This window comes from Bubalus kerabau, chromosome 1 (genome assembly GCF_029407905.1).
Source record: "Bubalus kerabau isolate K-KA32 ecotype Philippines breed swamp buffalo chromosome 1, PCC_UOA_SB_1v2, whole genome shotgun sequence".
NCBI classification, from domain to species: domain Eukaryota; kingdom Metazoa; phylum Chordata; class Mammalia; order Artiodactyla; family Bovidae; genus Bubalus; species Bubalus kerabau.
This window is the reverse complement of record NC_073624.1, coordinates 208137289-208161978: the sequence shown is the minus strand read 5'-3', so window position 1 is coordinate 208161978 and position 24690 is coordinate 208137289. Positions and strand designations below refer to the sequence as shown.

At 47.7% G+C, this 24690-nt stretch overlaps 1 protein-coding gene across 1 annotated transcript in view; it reads left to right on the top strand.

Annotated features, from left to right (window-relative positions):
• Positions 1 to 24690, top strand: part of COL23A1 (collagen type XXIII alpha 1 chain) — a 406818-nt gene that overhangs the window by 315786 nt on the left and 66342 nt on the right. The window contains exon 3 of the mRNA XM_055551748.1: positions 13851 to 13895. Within this exon, the coding sequence (XP_055407723.1) occupies positions 13851 to 13895 (45 nt within the window). The remainder of the gene's footprint in view (positions 1 to 13850; positions 13896 to 24690) is intronic.

The following is a 24690-nucleotide window of genomic DNA, read 5'->3' as shown; positions in this document are numbered from 1 at the left end:
ACCTCCTCATCCCCTGAGCACTAAAAAAGAAATGAAATAAATAAGCCAGGTAAAGGTAAGTGACTGTAAGAAAATAAAACAAGAAAACATGCCAGAGATGGTGACCAGTGAAGGTGTCTAGGAAGCTCAACAAAGAGTCAACCACGCAGAGATACCCCAGCCACGTGAGGAGTGCCCCAGGCAGAGGGAACACAGGCCTTGAGAAAAGACGAGGCCTGGCTGGCTTGAGAAGCAGAAGCAAGACTGCGTGGCAGGAGGTGTAGGTGTGGAATGAAAGGAGACAGTGGGAGATGGGACTGTGTAGAGAGCCTCCTCACAGGCTGCCTGCTGAAGTGACCAACCATCTGGTTTGCCTGGGACTGTCCCACCTTTGAAACTGAAAGGCCCAGAAAACTTCTTAGTCCTGAGCACACTGGGATGGCTGGTCGCTTGATTGCTCACTTGCTGCCCTCACTTCCTGGATGTGGATGTTAAAGCACCCCAGGCCTTGCTGGGGGCTGGCATGCCCTTCCCTCAGGAGAGCTCTGTTCTCCTGTCCCCAGGAGTGGGAGGCCTAGGTCCAAGGCCCGTAGAGTCAAATTACCTCGGAGCAGGGTGGGACAAGCTGAGTGGCCAGCTTCCTAAGTCCATGACCACCAGCATGTTGGCCATACGCTGAAGGCCTCACTTGCTCTTTTCTAGAACTTTCTGATTGGACTTTTAACATGTAGGTTAGGAGGAATTCTCTTGGAAATCAAAGCTCACATGGATGGCTTTTAAGTTTAAAAAAAAAATAAAAGCTTTTCATTCTCTGAAAGCAATAAATCCTGGCCTTCATTAAGTTTGAGGGGATACATTGGCCCATGTGTCACTGATTAAGGCTTTGGGGTGAATGGAGAACTGAGGAACTTGGTGTCTTTGGGGTGTGCTGGTTTCTGTGTTGCTTCTCTGGAGTCTGTTTTCCAACTGGAAACAGAATCCCAGGAGATGATAGGCTCTGGGAAGAAGCCAATTCTCACTAGCACAGATCTGGGTCTGACTGAGCCCCAGAGACCTGCGCTAGGCTCTCCCAGTCACCGCTGACCACCCAGGCTCTCCCACTCACCGCTGACCACCCAGCACCAACCCCTCACAGCCGATGCCTCGGATACACTCGCTGCCTGCACAGGAACCAGCAGCCAGGAGCCACAGTTTCTCTGCATGCCTTTCTTAGCCTGGGCACCAGCTCTTTCCACGTTCAGGTTAACCTGACCGTACCTTCACCCTTGGGGAGCTCAAGAAAGTCCTTCTCCCTTTCCTGGAACTTCCCACTTAGCCCTTCCAGTCCAAGCCAACTGGCCAATCAGGGCCTCTCCAGTCCTGGAGATGTACTCATGGCCTTGAGCCCAAGAGAAAAGATGGGCCATTGTCTCTCTCTGTCCCTCTGAGGGGCTTCTCACTCTTCATGCAAGTTTACTCAGCCCTCCCTTCAGCTGCCTGAGCCAAGGGTTGTGACTTAGCCATCTGTCACTTAAAAGAACCCCTTCAAATAGTCCCTTGAAATCTCCACTCTAAGGCACAGAGGCCCTTTCCTGAAAGCCCTTCCATGAGCCCTGTTGCTCTGACCCAGCAACCATGTACTAACACCTCTTGTATTCTGCTTCTCTCCAGGTCCTCTGGGTGAGGCAGTCCATTTCTTTAGCTTTCCCAAAAAGGAGACACTTAGGAGTATCATGCTAGTGCCAACAAGAGCTCTGGTCCAGCTCCTGGCTCCTGACCAGCCCTGACTTGAACAGGTCACCTCATCTTGGGCCTCGGTTTCTTTGCTGTGAGCAAACCCATTACACCACATCTCAGAGTTGCCAGCAGAATTAAAGAGACAGAAAAGCACCCAGCATATAGCCTGCATCGGCTCAGCATGTGTCAGCCGCGCCCTCCAGGCCTGCTGCACCCCATCTTCTGAGTCCCCTCCCACCGGGACCCTGGGGATCCTCAGGAGTTGGCTCTTGGGTCTGGTGTGCTGCCAGCGTTAAGTAATGGGTCTGGACTCTGTGATCCCATTTAAAATGCCTTATTATGATGTATGGCAGAAACCAACACCACATGGTAAAGCAATTCTCCTCCAATTTAAATTTTTTAAAAAGAGAGAAAAAAATAAAAAGCTAAATGCCTTATTAAAGTTGCTCCTGACTTGGGAGAGAAACCAGCCTGGAAACAATAGATATTTCTGATGGGCATGCCAAAAGCAGGCCAGAGTCTGCTCCAGTGTTGGCAGCCTGTGGGCTTTTATTTCAGTATTTAATTCACAGACTTCTAAGAACCACCTCTGGGCCCCTTCCATTTTGTGTGGTTCACAGTATATTTTTTAAAAATAATAATAACAAGTGCCAAGAACTGGGTATAAAAACTGTGACCCATTCTACCTGCCCACCTTCCACAAGCATCTTCTGCAAGAGGCCAATGGCAGGGTTGGGATGCCAGGGCTCAGGATCTCAATGCTCGGCCCCATCCACACCAGCTGTCTAACCTCAGAGCTGAGTTAATCTCTCTGTGCCTCAGTTTCTCCATCTATGAGATACAGATCATAATAGTAGCTTTCCTCCAAGGTTAAATGTGAAGAATATGAGTTAGTACCATGGAATCCAGGTTAGTGCCACATGTAAATATTCAGTAAATGGTACCACCTGTCTCTAGTTTTTCTTGAACAGAGTTAGAGGGGCTGCTGTGTCTGTCCAGAACTGTCCACTCCTTTTGGAGGGAGCATCAGCATTCATATCTGAGGCCCTTGGGGAATGTGAGTTTGGGGCCATCCACCAGCCCTGGCCCAGCCCCCCACTCCAAGGTGGCCTCTGTTCCTTTGGCATGATGTTCAAGCAGGCTGACCAGGTCTGATCACTGGGGCAGTAGGGGTCTTCATTCACCTGGACAACCATCTTAGTTCCAAACAAACATTTGCCTTACAACCCCAGCAGCCTGTGGCATTGTTTTTCCAAACTGCTTCAGGACCTTGCAACAAGCCGTTGGGCTTACAAGTGTGGTGGATGGTGGAGGATGAGCCTGCAGGACCTAAATGCCTTTTAAGTGAGCTGTACTTGCCAAGCAAGATACTGTGATTTTAATTCCTGAAGGACAGCATTACCTCTGGAACCCAAGCAGCCTGCCAGCTAGCCAGCCTCTCCCAGGGTCAGTGTCCCCTCGCCGAGTGCAGTGTCCCCCAGACCCTCCCAGAGGCATTCACAGGATACACTGCCTCCATCCTCCGAAGGACAGAGGGCCCTGTGAGGCCAGGCTGGAAATGAGCATGGTGGAAGTTTCCAGCTCTGAGGTTGATCTGAAACTTGTAAAACAAAATGATCTGGGGAGATGTTTTAATGATGTGGTCATAGAAGCTCAAATCCAGGAATTCCCCCTGCCTTCTATGCTCAAGTTACACCCCCACAATGGCCCTGGGGCCCTGGGCAATCTTAGGGAACGCCAAGCTGAATGTCTAGGGGATTCAGAACCACTCTCTTCCTGGAGTCCTGGGAAGAAGGTCAGATAAAGGAGCCTCCAATGCCAGAGGACCGGGTCTGAAGACCTCGGAGGACGTGGACACATGTGGGGACAGCCTTAATCACAGTAGCTGAGGAGTTTGGAGGACGGGCCCTGGCGTCACACAGACCTGCCACCTCCTTGCTGTGTACCCTGGGGGACAACACCACTGTCCCTATGACCACACAGTTCCAGGCCCTCAGTGGACGCTCAGTGGCATCATTACCACGGTCTCCACTAGGCTGACCTGGGTTCACATTTCACTCTGGCCCTTGGTGGCTGAGAACCCAGGGAGCATTTCTTTTCTTTTGTTTTTTAATTGTGGTAAAATACACATGATTATTAATTTACCATTTTTAAGTATATAATTCAATGGTATAAGGTACATTCACATCATTGGGCAACCATCCATCTACAGAACTTTTTTCGTCTTCCAAGCCAAAACTCTGTCCCCATTAAACACTAATTCCCCATTCTCCTCACGACCCCGCCCCCACGCCCCGCCAGCCCCTGGCAACCACTGTTCTTTCTGTCTCTATGAATTTGACTACTCCAGATAACTCACATAAGTGGAATCATACAGTATTTTTCCTTTTGTGATTGGTTTATTTCACTCAGTATAGTGTCATCAAAGTCCATCCATGTTGCAGCATGTGCAGGAATTTCGTTCCTTTTTAAGACTGAATTGCACATATATATTGTAATAAATTTTGTTTATTCATTCACACATTGATGGGCATTTGAGTTGCTTCCACCTTTTGCTGTTGCATCTGAGAAACTTTCTTGATTTCTCTGAGCCTCAGTTTTCCCAATCTTTAGAGAAGAAAGAGTGGAGAGGGTTTAAAGCATTTTTCAAAACTGAGTATAGATTCTATTAGATAAGTTGCACAACAGCTCCTACCCTTAGGGACTTGCAGGTGGGAGGAGTAGGGGCTGGCTGAGGGAGTGTGGCTGAGTAACCGCTGGATCCAGGGGAAGCGAGAGAGGGAGAGGCCTAGGCAGGCTGGCCCGGGTTGGCCCCAGGGTTGTGAGAGGACAGCAGTAAGGCAGGCATTAGCGGAGGGAGCTGCCCAGAAGGACTGAAGGAGACCAGCAGGTCCTCACTGCTCAGGCCACCCTGGAGCCTGTCAGGGTTCAGGCCCCCTTTGAAGTGGGTCAGTGACATGAGTTCTCCAGCCCAATCAGAGATCAGATTTTTATCGGTTAGAAATGATTCCACTTTGTCTGGCCTCGAAGGGTGCGTGAGAAAAACATCGTCCTCCCTGGAGTTACTTAATATGCAGATGGTTGTCACGAGCAGAGCCCTCGCTAGCCCATGCTATGCCTGAAACCTCAGGATTTGTTTCGGAAATCTCATTCCCAGACCATTCTACCCATGCATCCTGATCCCCAGGTCCGCAGACACACTAATCAGGTATGTGGAAAGGCTCCAGACTGGCCCTGCTCTTGGGGGTCAAGGTCAGGGTGTAATTGAGGGTTCAGCCAGCCTCTGGACTCAGACCCTGCCCACTACCCCATACTTGAGCTAAACTGAAATATAGCTACCCTGTCTCAGGCTTCATGCACCTTGGGAAGTATGTAATCCAGGTACATCAAATACCCAGATGCTAATGCTCCAGAGGCCCCTGCGTTATTTCTTTCAGTCCGAAATAGGTCCCTCTTTTGTGCCCCCACGCTGGTGTGTCTGCTGTCAATTCATCTGTTAAATAGTTCTGCAAGGCAGGTGTGGTTGCCATCACCCCTAAACTTTTGTCCTTGTGGATTGGGAACCCAAAGTGCAGAGAGGTTAAACAGCTTCTTGTCAGTCATGGTTTTTCCCTTTCTGCACCAGCGTCACCTGTGCATGTCTGTTGCTCAAAGCCTCTGGAAAGAAGCTTTGCAGGCACCACCACAGCGGCACCCACTGTGAAACGCCAGGGTCCCCACGACCACCAGCCCCTGATCCAGAGCTGTGTGGGTCACACAGAGGTGAGGACAGACCGAGCTGGTCTTCATCACCTGGAGACTCTCCAGCCGGGACTATTCTTACAGCAGCGTCCTTGGGCAAGACCTTATTGTCTCCATCTGTACATCAACAAGTTGATCAAGACAGACTCCCAGGTGCCTTCCAGGGCAGCCTGAGTGTCTGAGTCTGCACCAGCAGTGGGAAACATTGTCCTACTGTGGAAAGGAAGGAGCAGAGGAAAACCAACAGGTGGAAAACTCTGGGGCACACTGCTGGGCCAAAAGCCTGGTTTTGCTTGTTTGGAGAACATCTGAGCTGCAATCAGCTGGCCCAGCTTTCCCTGGGAGCCCAGGGCAACATGCTGTAGGCCTGGCCCAGATGCCAGTGGGGTGGCCTGTCTGCCCTGCGGCTCACCCCAGGGTGGCCGCCCCTTCTGTTGTCAAGGCTGCCTGCCTAGGGGTTTGACATGTCTGGCACAACTGCCCTTACACCTTAGGAATCACAAACTGATGATGAAGGGCTCGCCAAAGCACCAGCTATGTGGCCTTGTATGCAAGCATATGTGCCAAGTCACTTCAGTCATGTCCAACTCTTTTGTGACCCCATGGCCTATAGCCTGCCAGGCTTTTCTGTCCATGGGATTCTCCAGGCAAGAATACTGGAGTGGGTTGTCATGCTCTCCTCAAGAGTATCTTCCCGACCCAGGGACTGAACTCATGTCTCTTACATCTCCTGCATTGGCAGGTCATTCTTTACCACTAGCGCCACTTAGGAAGCCCATGTGGCCTTAGGCAGGCAAGTCTTTTAGCCTCAGTTAGCCTCAGAGTTCCCCTCTGTACAAGGCATACAAGAGGGATGAGCAGGGAATAGTTGAGCTCCTTGGATGAGCCACAGGAGATCCGGAGCACAAAGGGTTCCAAGTTTGTATTTGCTAGATAAGTAGCTAGAGTGGTGCCTAGTAGATGCTGAACCAGGGCTTCTGCCCCTGACCAGCCCTCAGCACCTGACAATCCAGAAATTCATGAAGGGCCGTGCTTCCTGCCGTTCCACCCACCACCGCCCCACAACTGCAGGTTTCACCATGCAAGCTTCTCGTGTGCAAGGCCTCTCCATTTGCAAAAGAAGCAGACAGGGAGACTAGTAGTCAGCATGAGGCTCAGCTCTGGCACTCCCCACTCCCAGGGCCTCTATTTATCAAGCATGGCAGGCCTCGCCACCTGCATCTCATGCCGTGGGAAGAAAGGAGGAGGAAAAAGTATCCCTCATCTCAGCAGCCCTGGGCATCAAATTAGGTTGTCTTGCATCTCTTCTAAGGCCTGGATCTCACTGGATTTGACAGTCTTTTAAAGAGAATGCCAAGGAATAGTGAGGAGGGAACTTAGGCTGCACACGATGCAGACTGCCAGCTGCAGTGGACTGTCTTCTGTTAGGAGGACAAGCAAGGCATGGCAGGAAGGGCAGGTTGTAGAGGCTAGGTGTGGGGGCAGCCTTTGCCTGATGCCAGTGAGGAAGAGGTCTCAGGTGTGGGGAAAGGAGGATGCTACAGACAGCTTCCATGAGATTTTTGGCTTGGCTCCATGGATACCGGTGATCCCTACACTTAGGTGAGAAGGGAACCCTGTCAGGGAGCACATGGAGAATTGGGAGATGATTTTGGCTTTAGACATGTTGCCTTTCAATAGAATTATCCTGGAGGCAGTTGAATGTTTGAGTATGAATTTCAGAAGAGAGGGTCAACCAGCTGTCTATTGGTGAGCTGTTCACACAGAGGCTGCCGGGATCTGATTCGGACTGGCTGCAGAGGGTTCACAAGCAGCTGCCTCAGTCTCCTTCTTCACTTAGGCCATTTCAGTTGGGAGTCCTGTCCAGCCTGTCAGGCCTACAGCCCCACAGGCCACATGCACTCATCAGTACCCAGGCTCCTCGCCCACGCCAGGCCTGCTGGGAGCTTCCCTCAAAGGCCCTGGGAAGCAGGGGCACCCCACCATGCCTGGACAGCTGCCTACCCACTGAGCATCCTCCTCACTGGGCCTTCTGCCTAACTATGCCACCCAGAAGAACCACCCAGAAAAATCCATTAGTTCAGCTCCCTCAGCAACAACAAATGTCTTCTTCATCTGGCTTGAGTTACCCAGACAGAGAATTTTGCAGTCATACGCCATGATGACCATCAGAAAACCACGGTGCTGCTTTAGCTTTCAGATCCAGGAAGAGCGTGGCTTACTCTCCCACTCTTGGGCTGCTTTCCTGCCATGCCGCACACCTCAGTCTGAGGCCCAGGACAGCTGAGCAGCCTTGCGGGGCCAATCACAGGCCTTCGATAGCCTGGTGAGAGCAGAGAACCCAGGGGTCAGTTTGCTGGGCCTCCCCCCTTGTACAGCCAGGGGAGCATGCCCCCAGGTGTGCCAGCGGAGTTCCTATTCCCACACCCTCACTCACCCCCCAGCACAGAGGATGCCCCGAAAGAACAGGCCAAACACTGACCAGCCTCACAAAGTTCCCAGGCACCGTCAGCCCCACAAAGGAGCTGGGAGGAGAGCAGGATGTATGTTTAGCCATGAGGGGTCTGAGGTATTGGGGAGACACCCACATGTAGGTGTTGGAGGCTGTTGGACGTGCAATGCGGTGTTTCAGGCCTTGGCTGACATCATGGACCTGGAGGCTGGTTACACTGTTTACACCGCCGTGAGGAGATGCTGTCAGTTATGGGGGTGCCAGAATCTTAGCCTTGCCAGTCAATACAGTCCTGAGCCATTCCAGCATGAAACTCAAGGTCTCTGTCTGGTGTCAGGAAAACTCAAGGGCCTCAAGGGCTGTGTAACTGGCATGAATCTCTACTCTCCAAACTCAGGGGTAGGACTTCCCTGATGGTCCAGTGGTTAAAGAATCTGTCTGACAATACAGAGGACACAGGTTCAATCCCTGGTCTAGGGAGATTCCATATGCCTTGAGACAACTAAGCCCATATACCACAACTACTTAGAGTCCCATGCTCCAGAGTCCAAGAGCTGCAGCTACTAAAGCCTGTATACCCTAGAGCCTCTGCTCTGCAATAAGACAGTAGTCGCCCCCACTCACTGCAACTAGAGAAAGTCCATGCACGTCAATTACGACCCAGCACAGCCAAAAATAAACAAATAAATGAATATTTATTAAAAAAAAAACTCAGGGGTGCATCATTTATATGGTCAGATGGTTTTAAACAAAGGTGCCAAAGCTACACAATGGGGAAAAGACAATCTCTTCAACAAATGCTATCTAGAAAAACTGGATATCCACATGCAAAAGAATGAAGTTGGGCCCTTACCTTATACTATATATAAAAATTAGCTCAAAAGGTTAAAAGTTAAAATTAACTTAATGGTCAAATAGGTAAAAATAAACAAATTGGGCTACATCAAACTTTGAAACTTCTGGGACTTCCCTGGCGGTCCAGTGGTTAAGAATTCACCTGACAATGCAGGAGACACGGGTTCAATCCCTGGTCTAGGAAGATTCCACATGCCAAGGGACAACTAAACCCATGCACCACAGCTACTGAACCCACACCCTAGAGCCCATGGTCTGCGAGAAGAGAAGCAACCACAATGAGAAGCCCATGTGCCACAGCTGTAGAGTAGCCCCTGCTCACCACAACTGGAGAAAGCCCAAGCACAGCCACAAAAAGCCAGTTCAGCCAAGAATAAAATTAAATAAGTAAGTAAAATTTTAAAGAAACTTCTGCACAGCAAAGGAAATTATCAACAGAGACAAAAGGCAACCTACAGAATGGGAGAAAATATTTGCAAACTCTATACCTAAAAATGGGTTAATATCCAGAATATATAAAGAACCCCAAAACAGCAGTAGAGACTGAGACATAGAGAACAGATTTATGGACACAGTGGGAGGAGAGGGTGGAGAAAATTGAGAGAGTAGCATTGAAACATCCATGTTACCATATGTGAAATTAATAGCCAGTGGAAATTTGCTGTATGATGCAGGGAGCTCAATCCAGTGCTCTGTAACAATCTACTGGGGTGGGATGGGGTGGAGGAGGGAGGAAGGTTCAAGAGGGAGGGAACATATGTATACCTTTGGCCAGTTCATGTTGATGTATGGCAGAGCCCAACACAACATTTTAAAGCCATTATCCTTCAACTAAAAATAAATAAATAGAAAACCCCTACAGCTCAGAAACAAAAGAACAATTCAATTTAAAACTGGGCAAACGATCTGAATAGACATTTCTTCAAAGATATATAAATGGCTAACAAATACGCTACATCACTAATTATTAGAGAAATCCAAGTCAAGATATCACCTCATACCCATTAGGATGGCCACTATCAAAAAAAAAAAAAAGAAAGTAACAAGTGTTGGCAAGGATGTGGAGAAATAACAAAACACATGTGCACTGTTGGTGGGGATATAAAATAGTGTAGCCACTATAGAAAACAGAATAGCATTTCCTCAAAAAATTAAAAATAGAATTACCATATGATCCAGCAATTCTACTTGTGGGTATGTATCCCAACCAGTTGAAAAAGGATCCTGAAGAGATACTTGCACACCCGTGTTATTGTAGCATTGTTCACAAGAGGTAGAAGAAACCCAAGTGTCCATCAACTGAAAAGATGAATGGATGAAGATAGGACTTCCCTGGTGGTCCAGTGTTTAAAAATCCACCTTCTAATGCAGGGGATGAGGGTTCAATCTCTGGTCAGGGATCTAAGATCCCATATGCCCGTGGGGCAACTGAGCCTACACACCACAGTTAGAGAGCCCACGTACCACAGTGAAGACCCAGAACAGCAAAAAAAAAAAAAAAAAAAAGATGAATGGGTGAAGAAAATGTGGCAGACACAAACAACAGACTATTGTTAAGTCGCTCAGTCCTGTCCGACTCTTGGCGACCCCATGGACTGCAGCATGCCAGGCTTCCCTGTCCTTCACTATTTCCCGGAGTTTGCTCAAATTCATCTCCGTTGAGTTGAAGATGTCATCCAACCATCTCATCCTCTGTGGCCCCTTCACCTCCTGCCCTCAGTACGTCCCAGCATCAGAGTCTTTTCCAACAAGTCGGCTCTTCACATCAGGTGGCCAAAGTACTGGGGCTTCAGCTTCAGCATTAGTCCTTCCAAAGAATACCCAGGGTTGATTTCCTTTAGGACTGACTGGTTTGATCTCCTTGCTGTCCAAGGGACACTCAAGAGTCTTCTCCAATACCACGGTTCAAAAAAATCAATTCTTCTGCACTTAGCCTTCTTTATAGTCCAACTCTCACATCCGTACAGGACTACTAGAAAAACCATAGCTTTGACTATACCAACCATTATTCAGTCTTAAAAAGGAAGAAGGACTCCCCTGGTACAGTGGAGAAGACTCTGTCTGCCAATACAGGAGACGTGTATTCGATCCTGTTCCAGGAAGATCCCATATGCCACAGAGTAACTAAGCCTGTGCACCACACCTACTGAGCCCATGCTCTGGAGCCCCATGCTCTGCAGCAAGAGAAGCCACCGCAATGAGAAGCCCACACACCACAGCTAAAAAGTAGCCTCCACTCACCACAGCTAGAGAAATCCCCCACAACACAGTGAAGACTCAGCGCAGGCAAAGATTAATAAAGTGTTAGTAGTGGCTGACTGTGATCCTACGAACTGTAGCCCACCAGCCTCCTCTGTCCATGGGATTCTCTAGGCAAGAATACTGCAGTGGATTGCCATTCCCTTCTCCAGGGGATCTTCCTGACCCAGGGATAAAACCCAGATCTCCCACACAGCAGACAGATTCTTTACCATCTGAGCCACCAGGGAAAGTTAATTAATTTAAATATATATATTTATTTTATGTATATATATGTATAAAATCATTTTTAAAAAAGGGAATGAAAGTCTTATCATATGTTGAGACATGGATGAACCTTGAGGACGTTATGCTAAATGAAAGAAGCCAATTACAAAAAGACAAATACTGCATGATTCCACTTGTCTGAGATACCTGAAATCGTTAAACTCTGAGAAACACAAAGCAGAATGGCAGTTTCCAGGGGCTGGAGGGAAGGGCAGAATGGGAGTTGTTCAGTAGATATAGAGTTTCAGTTTTGGAAGTTGAAAAGTTATAGAAATTTGTTGCATGACAGTGTGTGTTTAATTAGCACTACTATACTATACACATAAAGAAGGTTAAGACAGTAAATGTTATGTTTGGGACCACAATAAAAACATTTTTAACTACAAACTCAGTAGTGCAAGAAATAGCATGTTTCTCACTTTTTAAAGTTTGTTTAACCTCCTAAGTTCAAGCCCCCCAGTCCATAAGGCTGGCATGAAATTCATTCTTACCTCACCCATGGGGTTTGCAAAGGTTTCAGAGTCTAATATGTAACTCCTCCCCTCCACAGGAGTCCCTTCTCTCTCTCTTCCTCAGAAGCCCTCCGTCCTCCCCATCTAGGACACCCCCCTAATAAAAGTCGGAAGCACCCCTGACCTGGGGCCGCCTCTGCTTTTCTGCTCTGTCCCAGACCCCCATTTCAGGGGCACAAATGGTCATGTGTGTGTGTTAGTCGCTTGGACATGTCTGACTCTGCAATCCCATGGGCTGTAGCTCACCAGGCTTCCCTGTCCATGGGATTCTCCAGGCCAGAATACTGGAGAGGATTGCCATGCCCTTCTTCAGGGGATCTTCCTTACTCACGGATCAAACCCAGGTCTCCCGCATTGCAGGCAGATTCTTTACCATTTGAGCTACCCAGGGAGCCCACAAGTGGGGATGACTACCTGCTTAGAAATGAAGAGAACAGTAAAGGGAAACACACACAGGCACACTAATTTCTCAGTGAGCCATCCTGCCACAGACCTGGTTCATGGCCAGTCTCTGCCTCTACTCTGTGATTGTTCCAGGAATTTTTGAGGGGGTTTAAAGTTGGCTTTTTTTTAAGTATTTTTTTTTAATGTGGACCATTTCTAAAGTTTATTGAATTTGTTACAATATTGCTTCTGTTTTATGTTTTAGTTTTTTGGCCCTGAGGCATGTGGGATCTTAGCTCCCCAACCAGGGATCAAACCTAAAACCCCTGCATTGGAAAGCAAAGTCCTAACCACTGGAACATCAGGGAAATCCCCTTAGAGTTGACTTTTACAGGAAAGGACAGTGCTTATGACACAGGCTGTTCCTCAGTTGCCTCCGGGCCCGGCCCAGAGCTGGGAGTGCAGTGAGGATGAAGAGAGGTATAAATTACAATCTAGTGCCTGCGACTTCGTTTCTGCACACCTTCTCCCACCTGAGAAAACAGGAGAAAGAACCAGAGGTAGTTAGACTAGCGGGGAGTGAAAACAGAGACAGGGTGGGGAAGGCAAGGAGGCATGAGCTCCGCCCTCCACTCCAAGGCCAGGTGAGCTGTTCTCTGAGCCCTGCCACCTGTTCCGGTACCCAGAGCCCTCTTCCTCTTCAGCATCTCGGTCACTCTGGTCTTGGGGGCTGATGTGGGCCCAGGGGCAGAAGGAGAAGGCAGGATGGTCTACATCAGATTCGGAAAGTGCAAAACCATGTGGATGAGACTGGATACCAAAAAGCACATGCATCAGTGTGCACATTATGTGCAATAAATCACAAGAACTTTATGTGTCTCCCTAGAGCTGTAGGGAAGGGGAGGGAGGTGCCAAAGTGTTTAGTGAACAGAGGAAGGAGGTAGGTGGATAGGATAGAGCCTGTTATCACTGAGTTTAAGCATCTGAGATGCTATGATAATGTCTTTTGGAGAAGGGCATCAGATGGTAAAGAATCCCTGCAATGCGGAAGACCTGGGTTTGATCCCTGGGTTGGGAAGAACCCCTAGAGGAAGGCATGGCAACCGACTCCAGTATTCTTGCCTGGAGAATCCCATGGACAGAGAAGCCTGGTGGGCTACAGTCCATGGGGTTGCAAAGAGTCAGACACGACTGAGCAACTGAGCCTGTACACACGACAGTGTCTTTATGTGGTGTGTTCTCTCTGTTGCTTTATTTTAGTGAATATTAAAAAGAATTTGTCCAAGCTTTCATAAGATAACTGCCATCCTCAGCCTTATTTTTCTTGTAAGTCTGAAGTTTCTCAGTGGCAATCTCCTGCCTCAAGAGTTTCTAGGCAGTATACATTTTTGAATGGGAAAGGACTTGTGAATGAAATAATAAACAGATAATTGAATAACTAAATGAATGAGTGGGGGATGAGAATGCAACCAATAAGGACGATCCAGAGGAGCAGGGGTAAGGGAGGGGCAGGAGCCAGAGCTTTCTTCACACTCCTCTCCACTCTCCCAGCCAGCAAGGTGGTGGGCAGGCTATCCCCCCGGCTGCTGCAATGCGTGTGAGTTGCAGGCAGCTGGCAGCAGGCAGGCTGTCCCCAAACCCCTGGCTTCCCATCTTAAAGAGTCCATCCTTGTTTTCCTGTCTAGGCCCCCCTGGACGGCGTGGCAAGCCCGGAAGAAGAGGTGATCCCGGTGAGTCCCAGGTTTTCTTAGTTCCTAAACCTCGACCTGGAAGTCTGCCCTTGACCTGGAACCTGGCTGGAGGCTCCAGTCCCCGCACCAGACCATAACCAAGGACCAGGTCTTTGTCTCCCCCTCCAATTCCAGCCACTGTCCCCAGAGCTGCAGTGCCCAGTGCTGCCTTCTTGACATCATTCCAGTGTCACAGTTCCAGTGACAGTCCCCTCTATGCCCTCAGCCACCCCCTGAACCTCATTATCAGCCTCAGAAATTTTAACCCCCCGTCTCCCACTCTGAAATGACCTCCTGTCTTTGTAGGAATAGATGGTGATTCCACCACCCAGGGTTGCTACCCTGGGTCCCTTGACCCAAGATGGTTCTCCTCTGTGTCCCCGTCCCTCCACAGACTTGGCCAGTCCTTCCCTTGGCAGAGCCACCAGGAGAAGACCCCTTCACTTCCCTGCCATACAACCTGCAGACTCACCTGCATTTGCTGCCAGCCTCCCTCCTGCCATCTTCCTTTCACCCAAAATGCACTCTTTCGTACTCTTTGCCCAACTCACCGTGAAGCTTCCCTCAGAGGCTGCACACCCCTGTTGGGCTCCCATCTCCTCCACCTTGCCTTCTGCTCCTCCAAGCCCCTCCAGTCTCTTTTCACTGCCAATCCACCCACATCATTTTGGCCAAAGGTTACCACTGACCTCCTGGTGGCCACACGGGCAGACGCAAATGCATTGCTGTCTCTCTTCCTGAACCTCATTTTGGCTGTTCCCCCAGGCCCCCTGCTGACTCTTGCCTGTGTTTTCTCCCACATCTCTGACCCCTTCTCATATACCTTTCCTATAAGACCCCACTTGCCTCTTAAATGGATTTGCCCTTGGCCTTCTTTCTCTCCCACCCCTGTGGCTCTGGCACCCCCATAATGCTGATAACACCCCTCTTCCTTCCTCTAGCCAAGTCATCCCCTCTGGACCCAGAGGTTGAACCTGGCCCCACTGAACCCAGCACTTCCCCTAGCCTGCCCTCATCCAGCTCCCCATTGCAGGGAGGGGACCTCCAGCCAGCTGCTTCCCTATGCAGACAAGGGGGATCCTCCTTGATCCCTCACTCCCCACTCCCACACCAAACCTCCCACCTATCCTTCTCAGTCTGTCTCAGCACAGTTCTCACCACTACTCCTCCCATACCCCCCACCTCCAGCTATGTCCAGGGTCCTCCCACTCTGAACCTGCACTCATATCCTCCCCCACCCAGATCTCTCCTCCTGTACCTGGACTGTTACCCCAAGTTCACTATGCTTTGTCCTTTTGGCCTAGCTCAAGCATCTCCTCCAAAAAGTCTTATCTAATCCTTCTGGCTGGGGATAACACCCCAAGTCTACAGCACGCATTTAACAGCCTGGTGCAGAGGAGCCTCCAGGGAATGGAAATGCACAGAACAGTGAATGAATGAATGCACACATGCTCAGCCCCTAGGCAACTTCATAAGGACAGCATGGTGGTAACCATGCTCCACCATCAGGAGGACCCCAGGCAGACTGAATCTGGGAGAAACAAGGCAGGTTCTCTGTGAAGCTCAGATTCTTCTTCCTGGCCCTGGGCATAGGCCTCTTGTCCCCACGATTTGCTGCATGCTTACCCAATCTAGTTCCTTACTAGATAAACTCCCCAGAGTTCACTGGCAGGAAATGCCTGTCATGGTACTCTGTTTGCTTTGACTTCCAGAAGCTGGAGACTATTTTGTATTTGATTACAATGGATTTTCTGTGTAATCACTCCCCCCCCCCCGCCCCCGCACCCCCCACACCACTGCCTGCCAAATACACACTTCATCACTCAGTTCTCATTTCTGCCCTCGTAAAAGATTTTATTGCCTTTTATTGTAAGCTCCTGATGTCCTTTTTGGGAGAAAGAGAGGAATAGATAGTGACTTTTTTTAGGACAAAGTATATTACTCAACTTAAAAACTCATTAGAATTATGACTCCACTTCATAACTGATCTAAAAGTCAAGGGAAAATCAAGGACTCAGTGGACCCCTGACCCCACGCTGTGTCCTCCCAAGTCCTTCATCTCATGTGATCTTCACAGAGCTCTGCAAAAGATACGAATTTGTTATTATCCCCATTTTGTAGATAAGGAAACTGATGCTTCACGGGGAGAAATGTCTTGTCTAAGCTGCTGGGCAAGGGGTGGGCAGCCCCTCCTCCCCTTCACTGCCCTTTCCCACGCAATGCCCTGTGGTCTGCCCATCGCAGAATGGTGTGAGTAGCACAGAGCAGATGTCCCTCTCTGATTAGCTTTGGCTGGGCCTCGTGTTTATTTCTACATAGTTTCACATACATGCACCTCTTGGCTTTGGGTCCTTCCCCTGTACAAACCAGGCTTTTCTTGAGCCCCAGGGAGAAAGGTTTTTGTTTGTTTGTTTGTTTGCCTGGTGGGACAATATCTGGCTGAGAGGGTTTCTTGCTGCTGCTGCAGACAGAACTGACCCAGCCCACCTGTGGAGATGGGGCCTCTCCAGCTCTCAGTGGGAGCCTTTGCCTGGAATATACTTCACAGGTCCTTCAGTGTTTTTGTATGTTTATCATAATAGAACGGATTTTTCGTCTCCCCAGTAGCCTATTTCTCAGCTGAGGAAGCCCAGCAGTATCCTTGGGATCCTCTTTCTAGGGAACTTAAGCAGGATTTTTTTTTCTCCTTCCGGATTCCCCTTTCTCCATGAGCATCAATCAGTCTTTCCTGGCTCCCCTAGCTCTAGATCCCTCCCTCAGTCCCAGAACTCCCTGAAGTGCTGGTGGTCTGCTCTGCAAACATGTCCTTCTCCACCAAAGGATGGGCTCCTCAGAGCAGGAGTTTGACCCCAGGCACTAAAGAGAGGGCCAATAAATGCTTGTTGACAGGAAATAGGGAGGAAAGGGAGGAGAGAGAGAGAGAGGGACTGATGGGCAAATGAAGGATAAAGGGTTAGGAGGCAGGAAGGGATGAAAACAAATTTTGCTTGGCTGTGCTAAACCTATAGAGACAAATGGAGCCACTCACCAGATCTCTGCAGGTGCCAGCCTTAGATCAGCAGTTTTAGTGTTAAGGTTTTCTATCCACCCTGGCCCTAAGAAACACTTTCTAAAAATACAGCAGAAGCACTGCCGGAATGGTAGAGTAAGGACTTCTGGAAATCAACTCCTCCATAAAAGCCACAATAACGCTAGAAAGAAAATGACCTTTTCCAAATTCTGAAAATCAATGTCTGGTAACAACCTAAGAAATGTTAATTTTATAGAAAAAGGTCTGAACCTTGCTGAGAGCAGTGAGGTTTGTAGCTTTTTAATTTCTCATCTCCCCAGCCCCATGGTAACCCTAAAACCATCACAGCCTCACAAGCACAGTACCTGTGAAAATGAGCAGCCACTGGAGGTGCCAGAACAAGTTTGAAGCTCCTCAAATGCTCATTCTCCAAAAACTGTCACTGTCAGCTCCCTGGAAAGGCCCATACACATGACTTGTCTTTTTTTTTTTTTTGAACTGATGCAGAGCTCACTTACTGCGAAAAGGCACATCCTAAGAGTGTTTGCCAGAAACACTCAGCAACAATTGTTTAACATTGCAGCTGCCTAAGGTGGCAATACCAGTTGGAGCAACAAGAAGCTGACACAGCAACTTAAATGAAAATCAAGGGGATGAACTGTCCAAAGAAGCTTTAAAATGCTCCAACAGATACCTGGGGATCTAGAATACGCATGCCTGCGTAGGGAAAGACCTAAAAGAACCCCAGTCTCTCACCTCTCGCTGACCTTGAGGCTCCATTCAAGCAAAAAGTGAAGGCAAAGGCAGATTGTAACCTCATAGAGTGTTGAAATTATGCTCAACACACACAAAGAGTCCCTTGGCACAGATTGGGAGATCTACCAGTTCAAGGCATTAAAGAAAACCTCTGACCTAAGCTAACAGTTAAGCAAACCAAGCAGAGAATCCAGTAACTGCCATGACAAAGAGTACACATTTCAGAGAAAATGTATAGACATTTAGCTCAGAAAAGGCCCTGAACAAACAAGAACAAACTCTGGAAAGGAAGAGGAGTATCTAATTTCTAGAGTGGCCACATTAGACTATTTGAAATACTGTTTTTAACAAAAATTACGAAACACACAAAGATATAAGAAAGTGTGGCAATGGGGGGAAAAGGGGGGGAAAAGCAGTTAAAACTATCAGTGATTAAGCCCAGAAGAACTTACTAGACAAAGATTTTATAATGGCTATTTCAAATATGTTCAAAGAACTAAATGAAATCATGTCTAAATAATTAAAAGAAACTATAAAAATTATGTACCACCAAATGGAGATTATCAATAAAAAGATAGAAAGTATTTTTAAAGGAACAAAATAGAAATTCTGAAGCTGTAAAGTACAATACTGAAATGATTAATTCACTAATGGGGCTCAAAAGTAGATTTGGGCTGGCAGAAGAACCAGCAAACTTGAAGATATGTCAATTGAGATGATCCTGTCTAAGGAAGAGTGCCTTCTCCACACACACGTGAAAGAAAGAATCTTGAAAGCAGTGAAAGAACAGTGACTCATCACAGAAACGGAATCCTTGATAAGATTAATAGCTGATTTCTTATTAGAAACCACAGAAGTCATAAGGCAGTTGGTATGACATATTCAAAGTGATGGGAAAAAAGAAAAAATTGTCAACAAAGAACTCTATAACAAGAAAAACTATTCTTGAAAAGTGAAAGAGAAAATAAGACATGCCCAGGAAAGCAGAAATGAAGAGAATTCATCACTAGCAGTCTGCTCTACAAGAAATATTAAAGGGATTCCTTCAGTCTAAAATTAAAGGACATTAGACAGTAATTTAAATCTACACACACAGAATTAAAGAGTTTCAATGAAATAACAGATAAATATGAAAGAGTATAAATTTTTTTTTTTTCATTTTTGACTGCACTGTGTGGCATATGGGATCTTAGTTCCTCAACCAGGGGTCAAACCCACACCCCCTGCATGGGACCCAGGTTCGATCCTTTGTCAAAGAATTAAGGTCCCACATGCTGTATAGTGCAGTCAAAAAAAAAAAAAAAAAGATGTAAGACATACAGAAATTAAGTAGCAAATTGATACACATAAGTCCTACCTTCTGAGAAATTATATTAAGCATAGATTTTTCTATAGATCTAAGAATCAGGCCCAGACATATTACAGCAAAATACTGAAAGTCAAAGAGGAAGTCTTGAAAGCAGCAAGAGAGAAATGACTCATCCATACAAGAGAACTTCAATAACATAAAAACCCTGACTTCCCACCAGAAATAATAGAGGCTAGAAGGCCATGGGATGACTGACTCATTCAAATGACTAAAAAAATACAAACCACTAACCTAGAACCTTATGTCCAGCAAAACTCTCTTTCAAAAATGAAAGGTAGGGCTTCCCTGGTGGCTCAGCGGGAAGAATCATTCGGCCAGTGCAGGAGAGTTGGGTTTGATCCCTGATCCAGGAAGATCCCACATGCCACAGAGCAACTAAGCCTTTGCACCACAACTATTGGGCCTGTGTCTACAGCCTGGGAGCCAAAACTGCTGAACCCCATCTGCCCTAGAACCTGTGCTCCACCACAATGAGAAGCCCACACACCACAACTAGAGAGTGGCCCCTGCTTGCTGCAGCTAGAGAAAATCCCTCACAGCAATGAAGACCCAGTGCAACCAAAAATAAAAATAAATACATACATACATAAAATTATTTTTAAAAGACACATTCTGTTTTTTTTTTTTAATGGAGGATAAAGAAAATTTTGCTTTATTGACAACACCAAAGCCTTTGACTGTGTGGATCACAACAAACTATGGAAAATTCTTAAAGAGGTGGGAATACCAGACTACCTGAGCTGCCTCCTGAGAAATCTGTATGCAGGTCAAGAAGCAACAGTTAGAACTGGACATGGAACAACAGACTGGTTCCAAATTGGGAAAGGAGTATGTCAAGGCTGTATATTGTCACACTGTTTATTTAACTTATATGCAGAGTACATCATGTGAAATGCTGGGCTGGATGAAGCACAAGCTGGCATCAAGATTGCCGGGAGAAATATCAATAACCTCAGATATGCAGATGACACCACCTTTGTGGCAGAAAGCAGAGGACTAAAGAGCCTCTTGATGAAAGTGAAAGAGGAGAGTGAAAAAGTTGGCTTAAAGCTCAACATTCAGAAAACGAAGATCATGGCATCCGGTCCCATCACTTCATGGGAAATAGATGGGGAAACAGTGGAAACAGTGACACTTGCTCCTTGGAAGTAAAGTTATGACATATTAGGCAGCATATGACATAATATGCTATTATGACATAATAGACAGCATATTAAAAAGCAGTGTCATTACTTTACTGACAAAGGTCCATCTAGTCAAAGCTATGGTTTTTCCAGTGGTCATGTATGGATGTGAGAGTTGGACTATAAAGAAAGCTGAGTGCCAAAGAATTGATGCTTTTGAACTGTGATGTTGGAGAAGACTCTTGAGAGTCCCTTGGACTGCAAGGAGATCCAACCAGTCCATCCTAAAGGAACTGAGTCCTGAATATTCATTGGAAGAACTGATGCTGAAGCTGAAACTCCAATACTTGGCCACCTGATGTGAAGAACCGACTCATTGGAAAAGACCCTGATGCTGGGAAAGATTGAAGGCAGGAGGAGAAGGGGACGAGAGAGGATGAGATGGTTGGATGGCATCACTGACTCGATGGACCTGAGTCTGATTAAGCTCTAGGAGTTGGTGATGGACAGGGAAGCCTGGCATGCTGCAGTCCATGGGGTCGCAAAAAGTCGGACACAACCGAGCGACTGAACTGAACTGAACTGAAAGAAAATTACACAATGATGATGGTTACACAATTCTGTGAATATATCAAAAAGTACTTGTTTATGCTTTTAAAAGAGTGAATTTCATGGTATATGAATTACACTTCAATAGGACCAGTTTCTTTTTTTTTTTAATCCAATGAGTTTACTTTTCACTTAGACTTCTAATTAGCACCACTGCCTGCCCTGCACAGAGTCTGACTAGGGTGATTGCCAGAGCAAACCTCCATGCCAAAATGCTGGAGCGCCATCTCAGGTGCCGTTTCAAAACGAGCCTCTTCAAACCTGTTGTGCAGTCAGTGTTGGTTCGGCAACATGAGCCAAACAATGGAAAACCACCATCTGTGTTTCTCTTCTTTCTGTGTGTCTACGTGTGTGTCTGCACAGCATGCATACCTGTGTCAGAAAGAGGAAGAACGCCGCGCTGTAACTGCGGCCAGCACTGGGCTTTGGCGCCTCCTCTGAGCCACTGTTCTCCTGCGCACTTTATGCACACACAATATCTTACTCAGTCCTCGTAGCAGTCCAGAGAAGCAGGACTGTTACTCCCCATGTTTCTCCCAAGCAGACTTTGCCTCCAAGAGGACAGCCGCGTGTTCAAGGTCTAGAGCTCATGAGCTGGAGAGTCAGGTTCTAAGGCCTCCACACTCCCTGGCAGTATTGCCCTGATTAAAGCCAGGGCCTGAGGCCTGACCTAAGCGCTTAGCTTGCTGACTCAGTACTGGCTCTGGATTTGCCAGCCTCCAAGCCTCATTTCATCTACCTGCAAACTCAGTTCAAAAGCCTTGGACCACTCTGCTCCCCTGGGAAAAACCCAAGAAGCATGGCTGAAGGTCATTTCCTCATGGGTCAGTGGGCTTCTAAGAGTCAAGACCAGGCCCTGTAACCCGAGCTGCTGAGTGGGAAGAGGCAGAGGCCTGGATAGGAGCCAGAGCCTGTTGGGCAGAGCAGGGAACTGGCAGAGTGGGAGTCAGTAGTCCAGGCACAGGCCAGAGGGGCCAGTGTGGGTTGTGAGCAGGGACGGTGACCCCAACAGCCTTATGCACTAAGGCCAGCCCCACCTCCAAGTATGCAGGCCACATATTTGCCAGACTGTGGGAGTTCTTCCCAGTTTGCTTTTCCAGGAATACAGCCTTTGGGAAACACTCAGGAAATGATCATCCCCAGAAGGGCTAAGAGCTCTAGGTAGGTAGGCGTTGTAGGCCCCAGGTCCTCCGCCCACCTCTGCTTGGCTGTCAAGGAGCAGCTCCTGCACCCTTCTAACCCTGAGGCATGAGGACACTTGGCTCCCCACTTGGGAAACACTGTCCCTATCAGGCTGTATCAGTTCGGTTAAAGAGGCTCCAAAACCATCGAACCCTCTGCTCCCTCAGACCCATTTTATTTCCCATGTTATCTGACTCCTGTTAATTGCTCCCACATTCCCAACAGCAAATAAAGCATATCCAGCCAATGCCTGAATATTTGAAAACATATTTGAAAACTGTGTGCAGAATGGAGCCAGGCCCTGGCTGGACCACCACGTGGCCTCCTGGAGACCCTGCAGCCAGCCTCACTTTCTAAGCAGGGAAATCCCTGGACAGCCCAAGCCAAGCTCTTGGCTGGCCAGAGAGTCCATCTCCAGAGGCTGCTGGTGGCCACTGCACAAATCTTGTATGGTTTGCCCTCCATGGAGTTAACCAACCACGTATCAGAATTTTAATTTCCAGAAGGTTCCAAAAGGCAAAACTTGAATTTCCTGTGCATCAGCAACTATTTACATAGTATTTACACTGTATTTACATTGTGTGAGGTATGACAAGTAATCTAGAAATGCTTTCAAATATACAAGAGGATTGCGTAGGTTATATGCAACTATAACTATTTTATATAAGGGATTTGAGCATCCTTGGATTTGGATATCTTGGGGAGTCATGGAACCATTCCCAACCTTAGATATCAACGATTGACTATACAATGATGTCAGAAGTCGAGGGCTCGGCTCTCCTGACCTCTTCTCCCCTCTCATCCATTCAGCATGTATTTACAAAGTACTTGTGTCTGCCAGGCCCTGTTCTAGGCCTCAGGGAAGCGGTGGGAGGCCAGACACACAGAGCCCCAGCTCTCAGGGAGCTGCCTTGCTGGTGGGGCTGACAGAAATAAACAAAACATGCATAAGTGGATTTCAGGAGTAAAGACTGTGATAAGTGCTTGGAAGAAAATGGCAGGCAGCTGTGACGGAAGCAAGAGCAAAATGTGAGGAGATGTCTTAAGTTTCGCGGTTGTGAAGACAGGTGTGAATGTCCGGGGTTGAAGAGAGCTGGGCCCTTGGGGAACTGAGAGAGAGACAAGTGAGACCCAGTGCGTAGCTAAGCCTGATAGAGCAAGCAGCAGGGCCACAAAGGAGTGCTGTGTCTCCTGAGAGTCTAGGTATAGTTATTCCATGTGAATGGGAAGCCCTGGGAAGAGGTGAGCACTTTTAAAAGCCCCTCTGGGTTTCCCTGGTGGCTCAGATGGTAAAGAATCTGCCTGCAATGCAGGAGACCTGGGTTCAATCTCTGGGTTGAGAAGATCCTCTGGAGAAGGGAAAGGCTACTCACTCCAGTATTCTGGCCTGGAGAATTCCATGGACTCTATAGTCCATGGGGTCGCAAAGAGCCGGACACCACTGATTTTCACTTCACTTCACTTCAGCTGGGCTAGACGTGTCCTGTCCCACCAGTGAAGGGATGTATCTCTGAAATGCTGCCATTCCCACTCTGGCCGCTCTTCTGAGGATGGTGGAAGGTGCTGTGGGTCTGGGGTCCCATAGCTCTGCTTCCAACCTGAACTGCTCCCCACTAGCTAAGTGACTTCAGACATGCCACACACCCTCTCAGGGACCTCAGGGGACACTCGGTGAATGTAAGAGCTCTTTCTGGCAAAATAGTTTGCCCTTGGTTAGACTTGAAGTCAGGCTGCCTGGATCATGCTGGGTTCCAGCAGGCCAGGACCAAGGCATAATAAGCTTTCTGAGCCTCAGTTTATTCACCTGTAAAATGTGCAAGTTCAGTGGCAGCAGGGGTTAAACGAGAAGTCTGAGGAAAGGAGATAGTGGAGTTCCCAGAGCATGAGGAGCCCTAAGTGACTGATGGATACTTTTTCTTTTTTTTTTCCTTATTTTTGAGAGAATTCATTTTTAAGCTTTTGTTTTATATCGAAGTATATGGCAACCCACTCCAGTGTTCTTGCCTTGAGAATCCCAGGGACAGGGGAGCCTGGTCGGCTGCCGTCTATGGGGTCGCACAGAGTCAGACACGACTGAAGCGACTTAGCAGCAGCAGCATAGCCAATTAACAATGTGATGATAGTTTCAGGTGGGCAGCATAGGGACTCAGCCATGCATATACATGTATCCATGCTCCCCCAAACTCGCATCGCATCCAGCCTGCCACGTAACATTGCACAGAGCTCCCTATGCTACCCAGCAGGACCCAGCTGGTCATCTATCCTAAATAGAGCAGTGTATGCATGTTGATCCCAAACTCCCTGACCATCCCTTCCCCCATTCTTCCCACTTAGCAAGTTTGTTCTCTAACTCTGTGAGTATTTCTGTTTTAAGGATTACTTCATCTGTATCATTTTTTTTTAGATTCCACATATGAAAGATAGCATACAATATTTCTCCTTCCCTGTCTGACTTACTTCACTCAATATGACAGTCTCTAGGTTCAACCATGTTGCTGCAAATGGCATTGTCTCATATCTTCTTTATCCATTTTATCCACATCTTCTTTATCCATTCCTCTGTTGATGGACATTTAGGTTCCCTCCATGTCTTGTGTTGTGCTTAGTCGCTCGGTCATGTCCAACTCTTTGTGACCCCATGGACTCTAGCCTTCCAGGCTCCTTTGTCCATGGGGATTTTCCAGACAAGAATACTGGAGTGGGTTGCCATGCCCTCCTCCAGAGAATCTTCTCAACCCAGGGATT